The following is a 19,062-nucleotide window of genomic DNA, read 5'->3' on the forward strand; positions in this document are numbered from 1 at the left end:
AAACTTCTAATATATATTTAATACACATGTAAATTTACATAATAAATTTTGTGACAATTAATTTTGATCTAATAATTAATTTTTTTACATATATAAATTATAAATAAAAATAATAGTTTTAATAAAACTTTATGTGTAAAAAAATAAATTATTAACATAAATCTACTAATGTATTTTTTTTATCTTATTACAATTAATTTTGATCTAATAATATATTTTTTATATATAAATTTTAAATAAAAATCGTAGGTTTCATTTACAATTCATATATGCAAAAAAAATTAATTATTAGATCAAAATTAATTGTCACAAAATTTATTATGTAAATTTACATGTGCATTAAATATATATTAAAAAAAATTGTGTTATATATAACAACATTAATTATTTTATAACATAATTAATATATTAGCTCAGTTGGTTAGAATGTCATACTAATAACTCAAAAATCACAAGTTTGACTCTTACTTGGGCCATATTATGGATTTTTTATCCCTAATTGGTTTAGGAAATTTTATGGATTCCATAAACCAATTATGGAAGGACAATATGAGAGTTACATATATTGTGCTGGGTGTACCAGCATAACAAAAGGTGCAGGTAGCAATTCCCATTCAATTATCACAGGTTTTGGACCCTGGCCTGGCCTAACATAGCTGAGGCTGTTTTTTCCAGCACCCATTAAATTTCAAGTATCACCCTCATTTCATTTAAGGGTAATCCAGACTGTAATTTTTCATTCCGGATTGCCATTTTCAAAATAAAATGAAATGGTGCTTGAGACTTACGAATGAAGAAACAACACATAATTAAAGTAATCTTAATGAGTTGTGCCCGGTGTACTTTAGGTATAGTCCAACCCATTTTCTTCCAGCATCCCACTCATTTTCTTGTCACCATGAGCATAATTAGAAGGCCATTCCTTTTTAATTCAAGAGACATGCTAACAACTCATTCTCTAACAGTTTTGATCAACCCTCTCTTAGACTGTTTGGTTGAGGGGAAAAAGAGAGACTGAAGAAGAAATTGTGTGTCCCATATGGATCTCACACTCTTAGACTCTATTTTAATTCAAAAAAAAAAATTATTTTTATCTTCTCTATTTTCATCTTCTAAATCAATCAGAATATAAGGATTGAAAATTATAAAAATGTGAGTTTCATATTTTATTTAACGACTCATGATTTTGTAATTTCCATAAATTTCAACCAATAATAATGGGTTAAGAGTATGTTAGATTGTGTTGTTAACACTTCTCTTAATTTAATTTCTTCCTAACCATGATTCTGATAAACCCTTATTATTCACATTTGATAGTGACGGGCATCCAACATGAAGTTTTGATGCAGATCGAACCTTCCTAGATAAATTTGGAAAATCAGTTTCTGCACTTATAAAAATAGATAGAGTTGAAACTTTTGACAGCAATTTGTTGCCAGTTTTATCTCATACTTTGTGGATTCCCCGTGAATACCGCAGATACTTAAATTTTGGGATACCTACGTAACAAATAGTTAAATACCCATTTGGATCATCTGAGTTACCTATACCCGTCCCACTCCATTTATCATCCCTAATCAAAACCATCAGCTAGCTTTCTCACTGGTTTCAACCCAACACCTCTACTCTACAAAACAGCAAAATGAACTTTAGTAGACCACGGCACTTCCTTTAGGTTTCTTCGACAATGTCAGTTGCTACCACCAAATAATTCCAGAAATTGATAGACTAGAGCATAGGAGAAAAAACTTTTGACACCTGTGTAAAGTTTTAAATCTGAATAAAAAGCTACACAAAGGAAAATAGATTCAATACTCATGTAATCGATTGGAGAGTGCACGATTCCAAATAATTACAACATTTTGCACAAAATTGGAAATTATAACAGCGTACTAAAATGAAGGTAATGTACAAGCAGGCAGCAATTGAAGGAAAATTTTACATAAAAAGTCTAAGGTCAATATAATTTTATTGAACTACTAATCTCTGTAAGTGATCCAGGAAGACATCAAAGCTAACATCATCCGTAAAGATAATATCCCCTCCGGGATTGTAAGATTCAGTGTTATAAGTAGCAGAAGGGTTTAACTTTGCCAGTAAAAATCGAGCCTGCACATGATTAACATGGACATCAGTACAGGAACATCTTACATAAAAAGAAAACAAATGGAGAAAGTCACACTAGAAAAATACTAATATCCATAAAGCCGGTTCAAAGCGTATGGATCACATCACTTAAATTACAGCTATATTCCAATCCAAGCACACCAAGGAACAAAATAATTGAATTATTCTGAACATGTATAAACAATTTGCTTAGGGAGGGCATTCAATAAGAAACTGATAGGTGAATTATCCTTTTTTTTCCCTTGCATTGGATCTTAAGGAAACCATTAACCACATACACCAATTACAGAAAACCATTGCATCAAAAGTTCTTCCTCACCCATAAATTTTAATGCATTCTTCACACATTCTGACAATATTATAATGAATTGCAGCTTTATTCATTTGCTTTAGTAACTGATGTATAAATCCTTCCTAGCCGCACATAGAGGTACAATGATTGACAAGCTTGCTTAACCTTAAGATAATTTTAATATGTACTTAACAGTCTATTATTCAAAGCAAAAATTATAATGATTGACAATCCATGCCATGTAGAACCTAGAAAGTACATAGCAAATTTTGAAATGCATATATTTACACTGGGCAGAAAATTTATAATATATTCTTTAAATTATAGTTCTTATTTTTACAGCTGCATAAATTATTAAAAAATAATATGATTTTCGGGGAGAAAGACAAAAAAATTGAGGATACTTGGAGTTCTTAGTTGGTGTGCATGTACAGAATTGCTGAGTGAAATACAAAACGAGAGGAAAATGAAAAGAAAAAATAGAGAAAAATAATTCTGGGAATGAAAAGGGTAATTAGTTCGTAGCAAAGAAGAAAAAAAACAGTAGCAAGCAGGTCAACTCTATTGTATTACCAGATGATCAATGGCAAGAAGGAATAGAAAGTAACCTGAGAGCCATGCTGATCACAAACAACCAGGCGAGGTACAGGAAATCTCTCCTTTATAATTAAATCAGCATCATCATGAGGAGCTCGTAGCAATTGAGCAAATGCCTGCAAAATTTAGTTACTTAATCAAATATATTGTCAATGTGAAAGGTAAGAACATTGGTGACACAGTGCAGTTCTAGACATTATGACCTCAAGAAAACACTGATAGAAGCTTACAAAGAACTGGGAAAGGTGTCCAAAGACCAATTCCAATTTTTGTGGAGGGATGTCTACATGACTACAGACCTATGGATGCTTAATTCTAGCAATACAACCTGTATTAGGACTCCATAGATCTTCACATAGTATCGAAACAATGTATATACATCAGTACCACTTGTACTAATCTTATTAATATAATACAAACTAATTTTGCTGATAAAAAAAAAAAGTTGGTTTGACACAGGCCATAGCATGGATTTCCCACTCAAGAGTTAAGACATTAATGATAAAAGCTCAAAAAATAAAATAAGGCACATGTAGTATAAAACTGATGCCCAACTGCAGCCACCATGGAGCTGCCAGATTTATTAAAACTTTGCAGTGCTGCATACATAACCCTATAACTGAAAATATAAACTTAGCAGCAAGCCCAAGCACCTTACTGAATTTAATCTTAAACCAATATGATTAACTAAATCCCATAATCTACAATAACTTGTCTGGAACACTGAAATTAACCAAAATACTTCAACAATTTCACCTACGATTAATCTTACGCTTTATTGGGGATATATTGTCCCTTTAAGTTGGATATTGTAGTTCTCCAACAAAAACCTCGGAACAAAACTAAATAGAATAACTATTTTCAGATTTGCTATAGCATTTCCAAAGAATACCTGATGTTCTGGTTCATTATGATATCCAGCCTTACGCCACTGAGCAATGGTTGAACCATGAAAAATGACAACTGTGAAAAATGAATCCAAAAGCAGGATCTTATCAGCCGCAATGGCTGCAACATCAAGAAGAGCTGGTTCAGGACCAGCATGGAATGAATAAGAAATCAACGAAGGCTGAACCATGACAACAGAATTCGCAACATTTTCACGGTTTAGTATCATTCTAAAGTAAGCAGTCTCATCTGGGCTGTTGTTAAAGACCTGTGATAAATATAATTAAGGAAAATAAGTAAACATTAAAGTACAAAATATTACTGTGACAAATATCACAAACTTATAAATCCAACAATATAAAACACATACCTGAACAAACTGAGAGCGTCGTAAATGAAACATAAATTGAGGGAATATTGACAACCTGGGAGACAAACTGAAAGAAGATGGAGTGTCTTTTTGAAATTCCCCAAACCGAGAACACAAATTTATCAATGCCTTGTCCAACCATCTGATAGGATCAAATTCGGCCTGATACCAGAATCACATCATTACAAAACGTCACAACAACATTAAAAGAGCACAAAACCACATCAAGCAGATCAGTGAGAAAAAGATAAGCAGGTTCCCAGTTCTCACCTCTATGGGTGTGTGTCATGTGTATCAAGTGGCAAAGCAAACTTCTGAGACTCTTGATTCTTTATGTCAATGTACTTTTCAACTGTAGTTCTTGTATAATGGGTTTCAATTCACTATAGTTCCTCATTCTTTTTCATGAAAGGAGGAAAAGAAAAGGAAACCCCATGCCACTTTTCATGCGGTAATGTAGTTTTTAGCTGGATAAACTCAATGTTGTTTGATTTTTTTTCCTATTGCAGAATTTGATTTTAAGATATCAAATAACAATAATTTCTAAAAACCTCCATACATACTTTTTTCTGCATGTGGTATCTATAACATGCAGTAATTAATTATAATGCATTTTTAGTTCTGTAAATTAATTTACACACTCGTGGTGGGGATCCATTTATTGAAGGAGAAGGCATTTTCAAACTTGAACATGATTTTCCTGGTTTGAGACCAACCACAGTCACTCCTATGAGAGACCAAGTGTAAGATCAATTCCTATCCAAGAGGGAGACAGAATTATTGAACTAAACTGATGCTCCCAGCTATGGAGGAAACACCCTAGCCCAATACATATACACATGACAGAAAACAAAATATGTGCACCCCCTGAATGTGATATCTATAACATGCAGTAATTACTTATAATGCATTTTTAGTTCTGTAAATTGATTTTACACACATGGTAGGGATCCACTTATTCAAGGAGAAGGCACTTTCAAACTTGAAAGTGATTTTCCTGGTTTGTGAGAACAACCACAGTAACTGCTATGAGAGACCAAGTGATAAGATCAATTCCAATCCAAGAGGGAGACAATATTATTGAACTAAACAGAAAGTGTTCCAAGAGCAAAAGCATCCAGATGTAGAAGTAGAACCCAACATGGGGCATCAGCAAACCTAGGAGAGAAAACAAACCAACAGCCCGAAAAGTGCAGACAAGGGTGGTACAAGACCCCAAAACGGATAAAGTGAACTCAGATCAGGCATTATAGCAAGCAGAGCCAAGTCTGGCGGCATTAGGAAAGGCCAGAAAAAAAATGACTCAGCCACACATGGCTGGCAATGCAGTGAGGAGGAAGTCACAGCCTAGATGCACATATAAGCACCTCACAGCTCAAATGGCCATGAAACTCCCAGGGACAACAATGTTGATCCTAGAGGTGGTGTCCAGAAAAGTCATCAAAAAAGTGGTCAGAGCAAAGAATAATGCTGAAAAAATGTCTGGACTGGAGACAAAAAGGCAGCTAGAATGAGGCACATGGCCAGCAAAGAAGACCGAGACCAGAAACCAGAGAAGGAATACAGTTTTCAGAAGGGAAAAAAATCACCAATGGACAGTGGTGGGTCCACTGGGAATTCATGGAATAGGGTTGTCTCTAGTCAAACTCTAGACACCATGCAGAAAGAGACAAAAAACAAGAGAGCATTCCATGTGTCTTTTTCTTGGTGAATGAAGGGGGTAAAGCCCAAACAACAAACTAAAAGCCGCGACAGAACACGGTTGAGGATACATCTGCTAAAATAGCATAAGACAAGAAGAAAGGTACAAATTCAAAAATCTTAATCTGTCCCTCAAGCAAATAGCCAAAGTTAGCTAACAAATCAGCAACTTGGTTTCCTTCTCTCTAAGTATGAGACCAATCAAAAAATACCTCCAAGCCTCCTAAAACCATCAATCTTCAGAACCAGAGCATAACAGCATGAGAAGCAGGACAGCCAAACCTTAAAAAGTTAATATTGATAACAGTTACCCTAATTACCTATTTACTATAATTTGATAGGGCTCATAATATCACCAATTAAAATATTTACATAATCTCTAACACCTATGATTGTATGATTTATCAAAAATTTAGTATGCATGGTCAAGATAATATCTCGTAATTCAACAATAAGGTATCTTAAATTTTTATTCTACAAAAAATTATAAAACAAAGTAAATGTTCACGACTTCAGCAATAAGTGGATCCCTTCCACACACACACACAAGCACAGAAGGTTGATACATTTATCCAAATATAAGAAAAGTGAAGAAAACATCCGGCACTAACCTCTGTTTCCATTTTGAAGGAGACTTGGCGTGCCATGACTATAGCAGCTGCTTCTTGGTCAAATCCAGCAATCAAGTCCTACATTTTAGACAAGTAATATAGGAACAGTGAAAATTTTCAGAAAATACCAAACAATGAATGAATAACTAACAAATGATAATTTTTTTAACACCAAAAAAGGAAAGGAGTACTCAAATTACTTGAAAAATCATCCCATGAAACATCAAACCAACCATAAGCACTGACTAATATTATCACACAAAAGACTTTGAAGGCCCCACATCGACTAGGTATATGGCCAAAGTACTCTACAAATGGCTTGAGCAATACCCCCCATGATAGGACTCAGCCCACTCGCCCAACTCAGTCCACTCGTCCAAAGAGAGAGACTCACCCACCAGCTCATTTAGATGACTACGTCCAATATTAAACACGTGCATATTAGTTAGTAGTGGAACGCGCACTCCATTAGGATTGTCAGTAGTTTGTTACGTATTATTTCGTGCATGTAATAGTGAATAGAAGGTTCTGGTACGTGTAAGGGAATACCCTATATAAAGCAAGAATATACGATGAATAAAGTAAGGACGTTTTACTCTCAGCTTTTATAATCTTCTTCTTCACCTTTCCCAGGAGACTCGACCCCTTAGTCTCGAATTCAAGGGGGTGCTTCTATCAAGAGCATAATACGCGTTCGAAAATCACAAATAGGCTGGAAGAGGTGATCCTCCGTCTCACCCAGACCAACCACGATATGTCTCTGCGCTTGGATACCATCCAGGAGCAACTCCACCTCCTGCAACTTCAACACCACACCCCGCCGTCACCTCCACCCTTACCTTCCCCACAGTCGTCACCTTCCTCCCGCCATCACCTCAAGCTGGATATTCCCCGCTTTGACAGCACCGACGCCATGGGATGGATCTTCAAGATCTCCCAGTTCTTCGATTACCACCACACGCCGGATGAGGAACGCATCTCCGTTGCATCCTTCTACATGGATGGGCCAGCTCTCAGCTGGTATCAATGGATGTTTCGAAATGGCTTTATCACATCGTGGACTGCACTTCTTCAGGCTCTCGAGAATCGCTTTGCACCTACATATTTTGAGGACCCCAAAGGTGCTTTGTTCAAGCTTACCCAGACTGGATCAGTCAATGACTACTTGCACGAATTTGAGCGCCTTGCTAATAGAATCACGGGCCTTCCATCATCCTTTTTGCTCAGTTGTTTTGTTTCCGGCCTCGTGCCAGAAATTGCGCCGAGAGGTTCAGGCTTTCCAGCCAACAAGAAGCTAGGCAAGGGAAGAAACATAGTGGTAGAAAAAGTAAACAAAGGAAAAGGCTTTGTTTTGCATCTTAATCTTTATATGTAATGAAAAATGTACAGTGCATCATTCCCAAACTACTTTTATCGCTTTTGCAATTTGAAAACTCCAACCAAATTGTTTTAGCAATGAATGCAGATCAAAAGAATCAGGAAATCACAAGGTTGAAGATGAAACCTTACCTGTATACTTTCAGGTCCAGCAACCCATCTACGTGAAAGGGTCGTAACCCGTAATCTCATTTGCCCACCGTTATTCTGATAACTGAAGCAAAACATCTGTGATGAGTGAGAAATATTTAATGTACATTACCATAACAGACAAAAGATTACTCAAAGCAGGATTAAGATGGTTTTCATACTAAGTCAAGAATTGGAAGTAAAATTGATTGCTTGTGGACTGGATTGTTGCATCAGGAGTTTCCTTCCTCACAACGTCAAAAAATAGACACAATGATGTGGATTTGTCAAGGCCACACATTTTCCATGCACTTGTACCCCCTTGACCAATAGTAACATCTGAGCATAATGGGCCTTTCTGCAAATACAAAGCAGCAGATAAGCATCTATGTTGTGGGGATAAGTAGCAGAAAAAGGCGAGTTCTTATAGACATACCTTTTCAAGAGATGCACAAGGGCCAATAATACCTTGGACTTTCAAGTCCTTAGAGCAGTTTATCTCAAATATTCCACTGCGAAAAGAAGTTAAATGATCAATAAAAGTCGATATATAAAGGAAAACATGACAATCAGGAGCATCTATACTAGCTGTTAAAAGAGATTAAAATGTCTTAGAAATCAGAATAGTATACATTTGTAGTGAGGCTATGCTCATGATAGCATTTATGGTCTATTATCCAGCACTAACTTGGTGTCAGAGCTTGGTTATTCCAATACATAAAAGAATGGAGCTGATTAAGTCAGGCAGTCAGAAGCCATAGGACATGCTGATTAGCACCAGAATATATTTAGGGAATCAGTACGGCTAAAAGAGCTGATGTTCCTTCACCTTCACTGTTCTTCTTTTGGTTAGAAAGCATGCTTCTACTAAACTTGTAACAAGCTTAAACTTAAGGGAGAGTATTAAAAGATATATGGATTAATAGTTTTATTGTAGATTGCTTGAGGGCTAGTACTAGTGCTTGACCTAAGTACAAAAGTATTAGTACAAATAAGAGTTTTAAGTTATGATATTTTATTATATCATCAATAATATATTCAGTTAATACAGTTAGCAGTCTTTTTTCTCTGTTAGGATGTATAATGAGAGTGAATAAGGACGGCTGTTAGTCAGTTATTCTTTTTTTTTATCAGCAAGTTAGTCAGTTATTCTATCAGTTAGTTAGTTGGACTAGTCAGTTGGTTGGTTAGAAGAAATTGGTTATAAATAGGAAAAATCAGATTGGGAGAGGGCAATCAATGAATTTGATAGATTGTGTAAATGAAAGGAGAGATCATTTGTGAAGGGGAAAACCCTTGGGGAGAATTCTATTCTCCATTTTCTATTCTTCTCTTCAACAGAGTTCTGTTCTTTTGGTTCTCTCTCTAGTTTCCATCTTGTTTTCTCTGGATTTCTGTCAATATCTCTTTTGCTTCTTCCCTAACCCTAAAACTTGCCATTTGAACAAGAATCAACTTGTTTTCCAATTTTGCACAATTATACACTGGTACAGTAATCACACAAATGTAACTATAAATCTATAATACTATTTAGCATTTAACTAACATAGTAACTCAACTAACAATGATAAATTTATGCATACAGTTATCCTTACTACACCAACAAGAAACACAACTCAGGAAGATTAATATATCAGATAAAGAAAATAAAAATGAAAATCTTTATGACTTACTTTGAAGATAGGCCCAAATCATAATCACCCGATTGGAAAATACGCTTTAGTGAATCCTTGAACACTGAATGGCCAAAACTTTCAGCAAGTACAACAAGACCTCCGGTTCTTTCAACAGCAGTTTTAAGTTCAGCAATTCCAACCTGGAGGATAAAGTATACAGCAGAAATTTAATATTTTTTAATATATGAAAATTATACAAAGTAAAACAACCACAAGCAGAGATTTCTTAAACCAATGGCTCAATGGCAGGATTGCTTCAAAATATCAAACACTACTTCATTTTAAAAATAATGATTGAAACAATTCTTTTCCATAAAATTAAAATTTAACAAATAAAAATAGAAGAGAAGATTACAGGCAAGAGAGATCAGGAATCCTCTTAAAAATGAAGAAAACAGGGGAAGAAAAAATCAACTTGGCCAAAAGAAAATATGTTTGCATGAAAAAAAAATCATAATCATTCTAATCATAATCCTCCTAATATGTTTGGGAAGAAGTAAATTACAAGTTAAACCACCATCACAAACTCTTGATTACACTGGATGTACTTGGAAGTTGGACTGTTACTTAAATATTCTATGCTTGACAAAAACTTAACAGTGAAAGGTTCTTTAGGTGGAAAACAGAGATAAACATGGTCAACTTTTAAACAGACAAAATGCTGTGTACCAACCAGAAAAGGTCAGTTGATAAAAGTGAAAACATTACCTGATCAAGAGCACAAGCAAAAAGATCTAGTACATGACCTTGATGCACAAGCTGCTTCGAAAGTCCATCATAGAATTTCACACATTTATGGTAATGTGGCACAGAATCTTTATCCAGATCCTTGTGAGAGCGAATTGGTTCAGAAAGTTGTTTGGATACAATCTGCAATATACAATAGTTCATATAGAGAGAATCAGCTTAATGCCATCAACCAATCAAGTGAGATGGAAATCATTCTTGCCCATGATATCAAGAGAAGGAAAAAAAAACTGAAAGCATGACCCTACGACTCATGAAAGTAAATGTTAATTCATACAATTACATTTTTATTTTATATGTGTAGGCATTAAATATCAGCAGCTAGTTTGGACTATGTAGCACCAACATGTGTCAGACACAGACACTTAATGAAACACATATGAAACATGTCAGTCACTTCATCATAGAGACTATAGTACAATATCATGATTCATGAACCAACTATAACAAAAGCTCAAGCTGTTAAGTGAAGGTGCATTAATAGTTTCATTCGTTCACAACATCTCTAGCAATAAATATAACATTACCCATAGGTGGATTTAGCATGCAGGTAATTTCAGACCAGAAAGTTAGATATCTCTATATCAAATACCTACTACCTAGAATTCAAGATCTGATTTGGTATGTAAACTAAGCATCCATTTGGATTTCATTTTGGCCAACAAAGCAAAATTAATGGCTCCTCTTGTCTATAGCACAAGATGTGAGACTAGTTTTAATTGTAGAGAAAATTTCTGCTGTGACCAAACTTCATTTCACCACCTCAACAAAGTGGACACCAAGTAGTTAAATACATTCCCAAGGAATTTAAAGCATGGAGATTTATTGTACTTGCCAGTGGATGACAACATACCAAATGATCCAAAACTACTAAAATATTTGTATTTAGATTAAGAGAAATTAATAAAGAGGATGGGGGAAAAGTACAAAAGAGGGTGTGATTATGATATACTCCAAAAGAAGCCAAAAAAGGACAAAAAGGAAAAACCCACACAAGAAACCTCAGTTCACAATACTCCAAAATCATAAGAACTGTAATGGAGCTATAACTGCCGTCATAAAATAAAACTAGATAACTTCGTCAAATAAGAACTTCCAAATGTAAAGGAAGATTTTAAACTATAAAGCCCAAAACAACTTTCCCTTACCCTCAACACAAAATTCAAATTCAAAACATCAATAAAATCCTATTTAAGAGTTCATTTCCTATGCACCCCTCCACAATTCACTGTAATGACTAATCTTTGTAGCTCCTTCTCTGCTTCCTTCATCATATTCTAGCTCTATGGCAATAAAAACAACTCAACAACCTTACCAACAAATTAACCAGTCTTTACCCCACCGAGTCAAGAAAATATCATCCATCACAGAATTAACTTGCAATGCCTACTGGCATATTGGACATAACCTTTTCCCCCATGATCTTTTCGCTTTGACTGAAAGACGTCACATTTTGAGTATATGGATATGGACAAGAGAGAATTCCTTCTATAACACAGACATGAATAGAAGGATCTAAGTCTAACATATAATCTTGTACTTATGGAATCTTGGAAGCCTAAACTAAAGTATAATTATTAACCTTTACGTAAGCATTTTTTTCTTAAAAGGCTCCTTCACTCCCAGCCTAAACACTCCATGGATCACCCCTTTGCTCATCATAGTTTTACCCAGATAAAACCACAACACTAACTAATTATAGAACTCATATATTGCCACATATATAACTACAACATTAAATAGCGCATTGCTAAGCTTACACAAAAATACACAGGTTTCATGAGTAGCTCTTACAGGAGCAGGTCCTTCAGTAGCCGGTCCTCCAATAAATGCCATTATTCTCGCAGCAGAGCCAGGGACACATGCCCCCAACAAACCCGCCGCGATACTCAGTGCCGTGCTGGTGCACCGAGCAGCACGCTGATCCGCCGGCACCGCCCAAGGATCCTTCTGCAGCTCCTCCAATACCTGCCAACCAAACCACACAAATTAACATAAAATACACTCCAAATTCATTTCATTCCACTACAAGAAACACTCAATACACAAATTAACAGCAATACACTCCAAATTCATTTCATTCCACCACAAGAGACACACGACAAACATTACCGAATTGACAGTAGAGTGCACACGCACAAACTTACACCAAATAAAGTCCAAATTCATTTCATTCCACACAAGCACTACCGAACTGAGAGTAGAGTGCATGCATGCACACAAATTAACACCAAATAGAGTTATACACTCTACATTCATTTAATTCCATGAGAGACACTCTTCTCAAATTGAAACTGGAGTGCACACACAAATTAACAACAAATACCAGGGTTTTAAAAACGGTCTAGGACCACAATTTTGACCACATCATCCTCAAGGATTTTAGAGTCTCTACAACAACATCACAACTGCAATTGCGGTCACATCAGGTGCATTTGTTAGCAATTTCCCACATCATCAAGCATCACAACAAAACAGCAACTGCAATTATAAACCTTGTAAAAAACAGTGCTAATTCATTTCATTCCACTACAACAGACACTCAACAAACATAACTGAATTGAAAGTGAAATGTAAGTGCACACGCACAAATCAACACAAAACATATACATTCCTCCAAATCCATTCCACTCCAGTGCTACACACACTCAACAAACAATACCAAATTGAGAGCAGCACACACAAATCACCACCAAACACACACCAAAAACCAACAACCTTACCGAATTGATAGTGAACTCGCACTCCGACGCCGGCACGAGGAACCTCGAAATACTTTCCGGGGAGAGCCCGTCCCTCGCGCCAGCCACCACGCCGACCGCCGGGCGCGGCTTCTTCGCGAAAAAACTCATCTGCTCGAGCAGCTGGTCCTTCGTCAAATCCTTAGATCCCTTGAAAACATAAGTCTTCGGCACCGCACCAAACCCTAATTCGTGAACATGAACAAACGTTCCAAACGTAATGAGTCCAACGAGCGAGTTCTCGGGCAAAAGCTCAACCGCCTGCGCGAGCGCGGAGCGCAGGAACCCGATCTCCTCTTCGATGACGCACGTGTCGACGACAAAGAGGAAAACAGGGGGTACGGAGGGGTTATTATAAGTGGGGCCCACGGCGGCGTCGGAGTTGTACTCGACGGTGGTGTACTGCGGGAAGAGCTCGGCGGGGAGGGAGTCGTCGGAGATGGAGGAGTAGTGAGGGGGGAAGTGGTTGCGCTGGAAGCAGAAGGGGCAGATCCAGATCTTGGCGGCGAAGTCGACGATGCAGAAGGGGTTGAGGACGGAGCGGCACGTGCGGCACCGGAGAGGGGAGTAGTTGAGGACCGGCATCGAGGGGAAGTGCTTTATCGGAGTGTAGACGGCGGAGATGGGGACGACGGCGTTTTGGGCGTCCTGCTTCGTGCCGGGGATCACGTTCCACGGCATTCGAACGCCGTCTTGGGATTCGAGATCCAGAAATTCGGCCATGGTGAAAGCGAAGGTTTGGATCTGCTGCAATGGAATGTGCAGTTCTTCTACTTCTTTGCGAAGGCTTGATCACAGTGTGTAGTGGAAAAGCATGCGTTCTCAAGGGTGAATTTGATTGGTAAGTTGATGCATAGATTCTACTAACCACAACAACTAACTAGAGATTTTGACTGAGGAAGATTGAGCTTATTATTGTTTGAAAATCAATGTTTGTATTTAAAAAATAAATTGATTATATATAAAAAAATTTATACGGATACTCAATCACAACCTATCATTTAAAAGTTATATTAATGCGAAGTATGACACTCAATATTTTATACTATTACGACATGATTATTGATCTCTTTTTTTTTTAATAATAATCAAAAATTGAAAGAAAGAAAAAATTGTGTATTTTTGAATGATGGTTCAAAAAGTACTCTGAGTTCTTTTCTTTTGTTTTTGAACTAAAATGATACTCATTATTTGATGAAGAATAAGTATCAATGGCATGATTAAAAACATGATGACCATCATACAATCTAAACGTCCTTGACAATTAATAGGTGACTTGATTCGCTTGTTTTTGAATAAAACTAATCAACTAGTGTTGAATTGAAAAGTTGTATGTATTTATCAAGAATAGAGTCAAACTCTAGAACATTTGTTGATTGTTGCATAAGGCCATCAATCACCATTATGCAATCTGATTCAATGACCACATTTTGCAAACGCAAGTCCCCAATCCATGAGAGAGCAGCTAATAAAGCCATAACTTCAGCTTCATGAAAGGGAGAAGAATCATGTTGCCATGAAATTTTTGCTGTCAAAAAACTTCCTTGGCTATTTCAGATACATATACAATTGCAAATCTACCTTGTTCAACTCATATAGATGCATTGATATTGCATTTGAAAATGTCATATGTGATGAGAATCCTGAAACTGGTCAAATACAGGCTAAAGGCCCAAGTGGAGAAGGACGAAAATCCAAGTGGAGAAGGATAAAGCCCCCGAGTGGAGAAGGATAAAGGCCCAAGTGGAGAAGGATTAAGGTCTAGAGGCAGAGACACTATCAAGACTATTAATTGTTGTTGACGACCCAAACTAATTTAAAGGCCCAAGTTAAATATGTTTTTAGTTATAATTTTTATTTATTGTAATTTTGGCTCAAACAGTTTAGAAGGTTCATGTCTATTTTTATCTTTTTGTTCAGATACATTATAAGTATTCGTATTTATTTTCAATAAAGAGAACTTTTGGCATTTGATAAAATTTGGGTGAGAGTTTCTCCCTGGGTTCCTTGTTGAACCAATCTTAGACTTATCAAGGTAATCCTTGTGGCGTCTACCCTGACTTATCTTCCTTCACCGAAAGTGGCGTTATCCAAGTCTCTGTAACCTGTATCAAGCGATCCGCCCCGTAAGGTTCATATCATCTGGTATCAGAGCTTCGGCTCTTGATACAGGTTTTATCCTATCCAAATCTTTTTCTTTGTATTCTGTCCAAGTTAGTGTTTTTGTCCTTGTTCTGTTATTTGCGTTCTTGTTTACATCTTGTTTCGTTCTTGTTTGCGTCTTGTAATTTGTTATTTGCGTTCTTGTTCTTGTTCTTGTTCTTGTCACGTTCTTGTTCTTGTTCTTGTTCTTGTTGCTTGTGTCTTTCACACTTTGTGTCAAAAAAAAAAGTTACAGAAATTTTGAAAAAAAAATGGATGTTTGTTCTTTGAATACGAAATTGAGGCATTTAGAGGTATCTTTTTTTGGAAATAAAATCGTGGATCAAATCCCCTATTCCAGATTCTCCTCTGAATTCTGAGCGTTTTGATATATAGTGGGCCTCAAACGGACAACCGTAGCAAAAGTTATGAGCATTTGAAGTTTACTTGTCCTATCTATTGTCATATTTGTTATCCTATCTAGTATCTTATTTGTTATCCTATCTAATATCTTATTTGTTATCATATTTGTTACCCAAATTAAAGCTAATATGTTATCCAAATCCAATCTAATATATTATTATCCAAATCAAGTCCAAGTTGTTATCCCAAATCAAATCTGTTTGAGATCATTATATTGTCTTTCCTTTTATTTTATATTACCTTGTGTGTCTAATTTGGTCCATCCAGGAACTTAAGAGGAAAGGCAAGAGGGAATACATTACACAAAAGCCTATATTGAGAGCATCAAACACGAGTGAACTACCATCAAAGAGAGAAACACGTGAGTAGAGTATGGTGAGGTCCTGAATTTTTTTAATTTACTGCAAAATTCTTTGTTCCTTAATCATGGCAAGAGCTGGTGACAATAGTGGTGTATATCATCAACTGGACAGATCTCAGCACTTATTTTTGGACGCGATGACTACACAAATGCAACGTTTGTTGAATCGTAACAAAGAAGAGCTCTACAGACGAATAGCCAAATCTTCCTTGTTTACTCTTAAATCTTTATCCCCTAGAGAAGTGTGTGATGACCAAATCAGAATGAGAGAAAAGAGAGAACAAGAGAAAGAAAATAGTGAGGCACCACAAAGGAATATGAAAAAGAAGAGTGATACACCCGAGGAAAAGAGTGATACACATAAGAGAGAGAGTGATACACATGAGAGAAAATTTAATTATTTTGCAGAGGCGAGTGAAGTGAGGAAAGTGTTACCTGCTCATGAACCACTCAATCTACAGTATTGCAAAGACAGTAAAATTTCTACTGATAATTCTAATGAGTTTACTATTTCTATTTCTCCTAGTGTTCAACCCTTATTGCAGAAATTTAAAAATGTTTTTCCTAAGGAGATTCCTCATGGACTGCCACCTTCAAGAGGCATAGAACATCAAGTTGATCTCCTCCCCAGAGCTTCATTACCTAACAGGCCAAGTGAATGTGCAAATTGCATCCCCAAGAGACTCAACGTAAGGATGCACATGCCAAAGTTGAGTATGTGAAAAGATTGTATGACCAAGTGAATGTGCAAATTGCAAAGAAGAATGAAAGCTATACCAAGCAAGCCAACAAGAAAAGGAAGGAAGTGGTACTTGAACCCGGTGATGATCTTGGACATTTGAGGGCAAATGTTTTCCAAGAAGGAGGGAATGATGAGAATCCTGAAACTGGTCAAATACAGGCTAAAGGCCCAAGTGGAGAAGGACAAAGACCCAAGTGGAGAAGGATAAAGCCCCCGAGTGGAGAAGGATAAAGGCCCAAGTGGAGAAGGATTAAGGTCTAGAGGCAGAGACACTATCAAGACTATTAATTGTTGCTGACGACCCAAACTAATTTAAAGGCCCAAGTTAAATATGTTTTTAGTTATAATTTTTATTTATTGTAATTTTGGCTCAAACTGTTTAGAAGGTTCATGTCTATTTTTATCTTTTTGTTCAGATACACTATAAGTATTCGTATTTATTTTCAATAAAGAGAACTTTTGGCATTTGATAAAATTTGGGTGAGAGTTTCTCCCTGGGTTCCTTGTTGAACCAATCTTAGACTTATCAAGGTAATCCTTATGGCGTCTACCCTGACTTATCTTCCTTCACCGGAAGTGGCGTCATCCAAATCTCTGTAACCTGTATCAAGCGATCCGCCCCGTAAAGTTCACATCAATATAGTGGTTTGGTCTAGCGGTAAAAATGTTAAGTATTTGGAGTATTGTTATTGGTATTTGCAATCCAATCACATTGTCTAGCATGAACCAACTATCAATCTCTCAAATAGTCAAGAGTGTATTTGACTTGAATATTTGGTGGCTTATGAGAATCATATCATATTATTTTGTTTCGTCACCTCCATAAACACTAGAAAAACAGATGAAAGTAGAGATGTATATTGCCCTGGAATGTGTTCCAATAAATCCAAGAAAGGTTCAATGAAACCTTCAACATTATCTACAATAGAACACATGTTTCCCATAAACCTAAAATCTGCCAAACTTGACGTGCAAGATCATAGCCAAGGAAAATGTGCCACTCGATCTCGAGAACAACATTACAAAATGAACACGTAAATGGGTGTCATACCCTAATTTCGTCTGGGGACTATTGTTTGATGGCATGCAACCTTTGGTTGACCGCTTCGAGATACTTGACACCCTTTGTTACACAATACGTGAAGTTCCGAGACATGCCGAAAATCAAAAGGAAGCATTGTTACGCAATTCGTGAAATTCTGTAACATGCCGAAAATCAAAAGGAAGTATTGTTACGCAATCCGAGAGTTTCCGTAACATTCCGAAAGCTAAAAAAGGGAGTAATTACATGACCCGTAAGGTTCCGTAACCTTACAGAAAGAAAACAAGTATCGTTACGAAATTCGTAAAGTTTCGTAATGTTACGGAAAAAGAATCACCAAAAAAGTAAAGGGAGTGTATTTAGTAAAAAGGGGGTGCAAATAGCAACCAGGCCCACTTGGGCCTTCCAGGATGTTCCTCCAGAAGGCATTTGCTTCTGGAGGAAACAACCTGGCTCGCCTGGGTGAGCTGGGTGGCAAGCTCCTCCCCTATTTTCCTATAAATAGAGGGAGGAGTGAAGGAGAAAGGGGTTCAGTCCTTCTGGTACTTCGTAATCACTTAAAATTAGAGAGGAAAATTGTTTCCGTGAAGAAAATTCAAGTGGAGGCGCTTCCGTAACGTTTCCGTGGGTGATTTCGCGAAGATTTTCAACCGTTCTTCGTCGTTCGTCGTTCGTTCTTCGTCGTTCTTCGGTCTTCAACCGGTAAGTTCCCGAAATTGAACTTTTCAATTCATTTTATGTACCCTTAGTGGTCCCCACTTGTTTCGCATGCTTTTATTTTCATTTCATTTACTTTCCGTACCCCCTTTTGACGTGCTTTAGTCATTTACTTAAGTCATTTTCTTGCCTAATCAAAAAATAAAATAAATTTCCACCGATCATTTGAATTGTAATATCCGTTAATTTCTATTAAAGTGAAATCCGATCGTTCGGTCTTGCCGTAACCACGTTGGAAACCAAAAAGAGGTAAAATAATAATATAATAATCAAAAAATATCTTTTAGTAAAATAAACCAAAAAAATCAATCGGATGTTTCTCTTTGGGATTTCTCTTTCTTGATTGAATTGAATAATAACTAAAGTGAAACTAAGGCTA

At 36.6% G+C, this 19,062-nt stretch overlaps 1 protein-coding gene across 1 annotated transcript; it reads right to left on the reverse strand.

Annotated features, from left to right (window-relative positions):
* Positions 1-1,803: 1,803 nt before the first annotated feature.
* Positions 1,804-14,186, reverse strand: LOC100803793 (protein transport protein SEC23). The gene is made up of 12 exons (XM_003520959.4): positions 13,239-14,186; positions 12,310-12,483; positions 10,477-10,638; positions 9,766-9,908; positions 8,529-8,604; positions 8,275-8,450; positions 8,096-8,177; positions 6,587-6,664; positions 4,275-4,436; positions 3,909-4,172; positions 3,028-3,132; positions 1,804-2,109 (listed from the first exon to the last, which is right to left on the reverse strand). Exons 1-12 carry the CDS (start codon positions 13,977-13,979, stop codon positions 1,969-1,971), a joined length of 2,304 nt encoding a protein of 767 aa, XP_003521007.1. The 5' UTR covers positions 13,980-14,186; the 3' UTR covers positions 1,804-1,968.
* Positions 14,187-19,062: the final 4,876 nt, after the last annotated feature.

Source organism: Glycine max, chromosome 3, assembly GCF_000004515.6.
Source record: "Glycine max cultivar Williams 82 chromosome 3, Glycine_max_v4.0, whole genome shotgun sequence".
Taxonomy (NCBI): domain Eukaryota; kingdom Viridiplantae; phylum Streptophyta; class Magnoliopsida; order Fabales; family Fabaceae; genus Glycine; species Glycine max.

What these genes read in the sequence shown, in the direction of transcription:
- LOC100803793 (XM_003520959.4), bottom strand. Translation starts at nt 13,979, where the DNA reads ATGGCCGAATTTCTGGATCTCGAATCCCAAGACGGCGTTCGAATGCCG. An exon ending in GCGAGTTCACTATCAATTCG is followed by an intron (nt 12,484 to 13,238) that starts GTAAGGTTGTTG and finishes TTTGGTTGGCAG; the next exon opens with GTATTGGAGGAGCTGCAGAA. An exon ending in TACTTCCAATTCTTGACTTA is followed by an intron (nt 8,178 to 8,274) that starts GTATGAAAACCA and finishes GTTTTGCTTCAG; the next exon opens with TTATCAGAATAACGGTGGGC.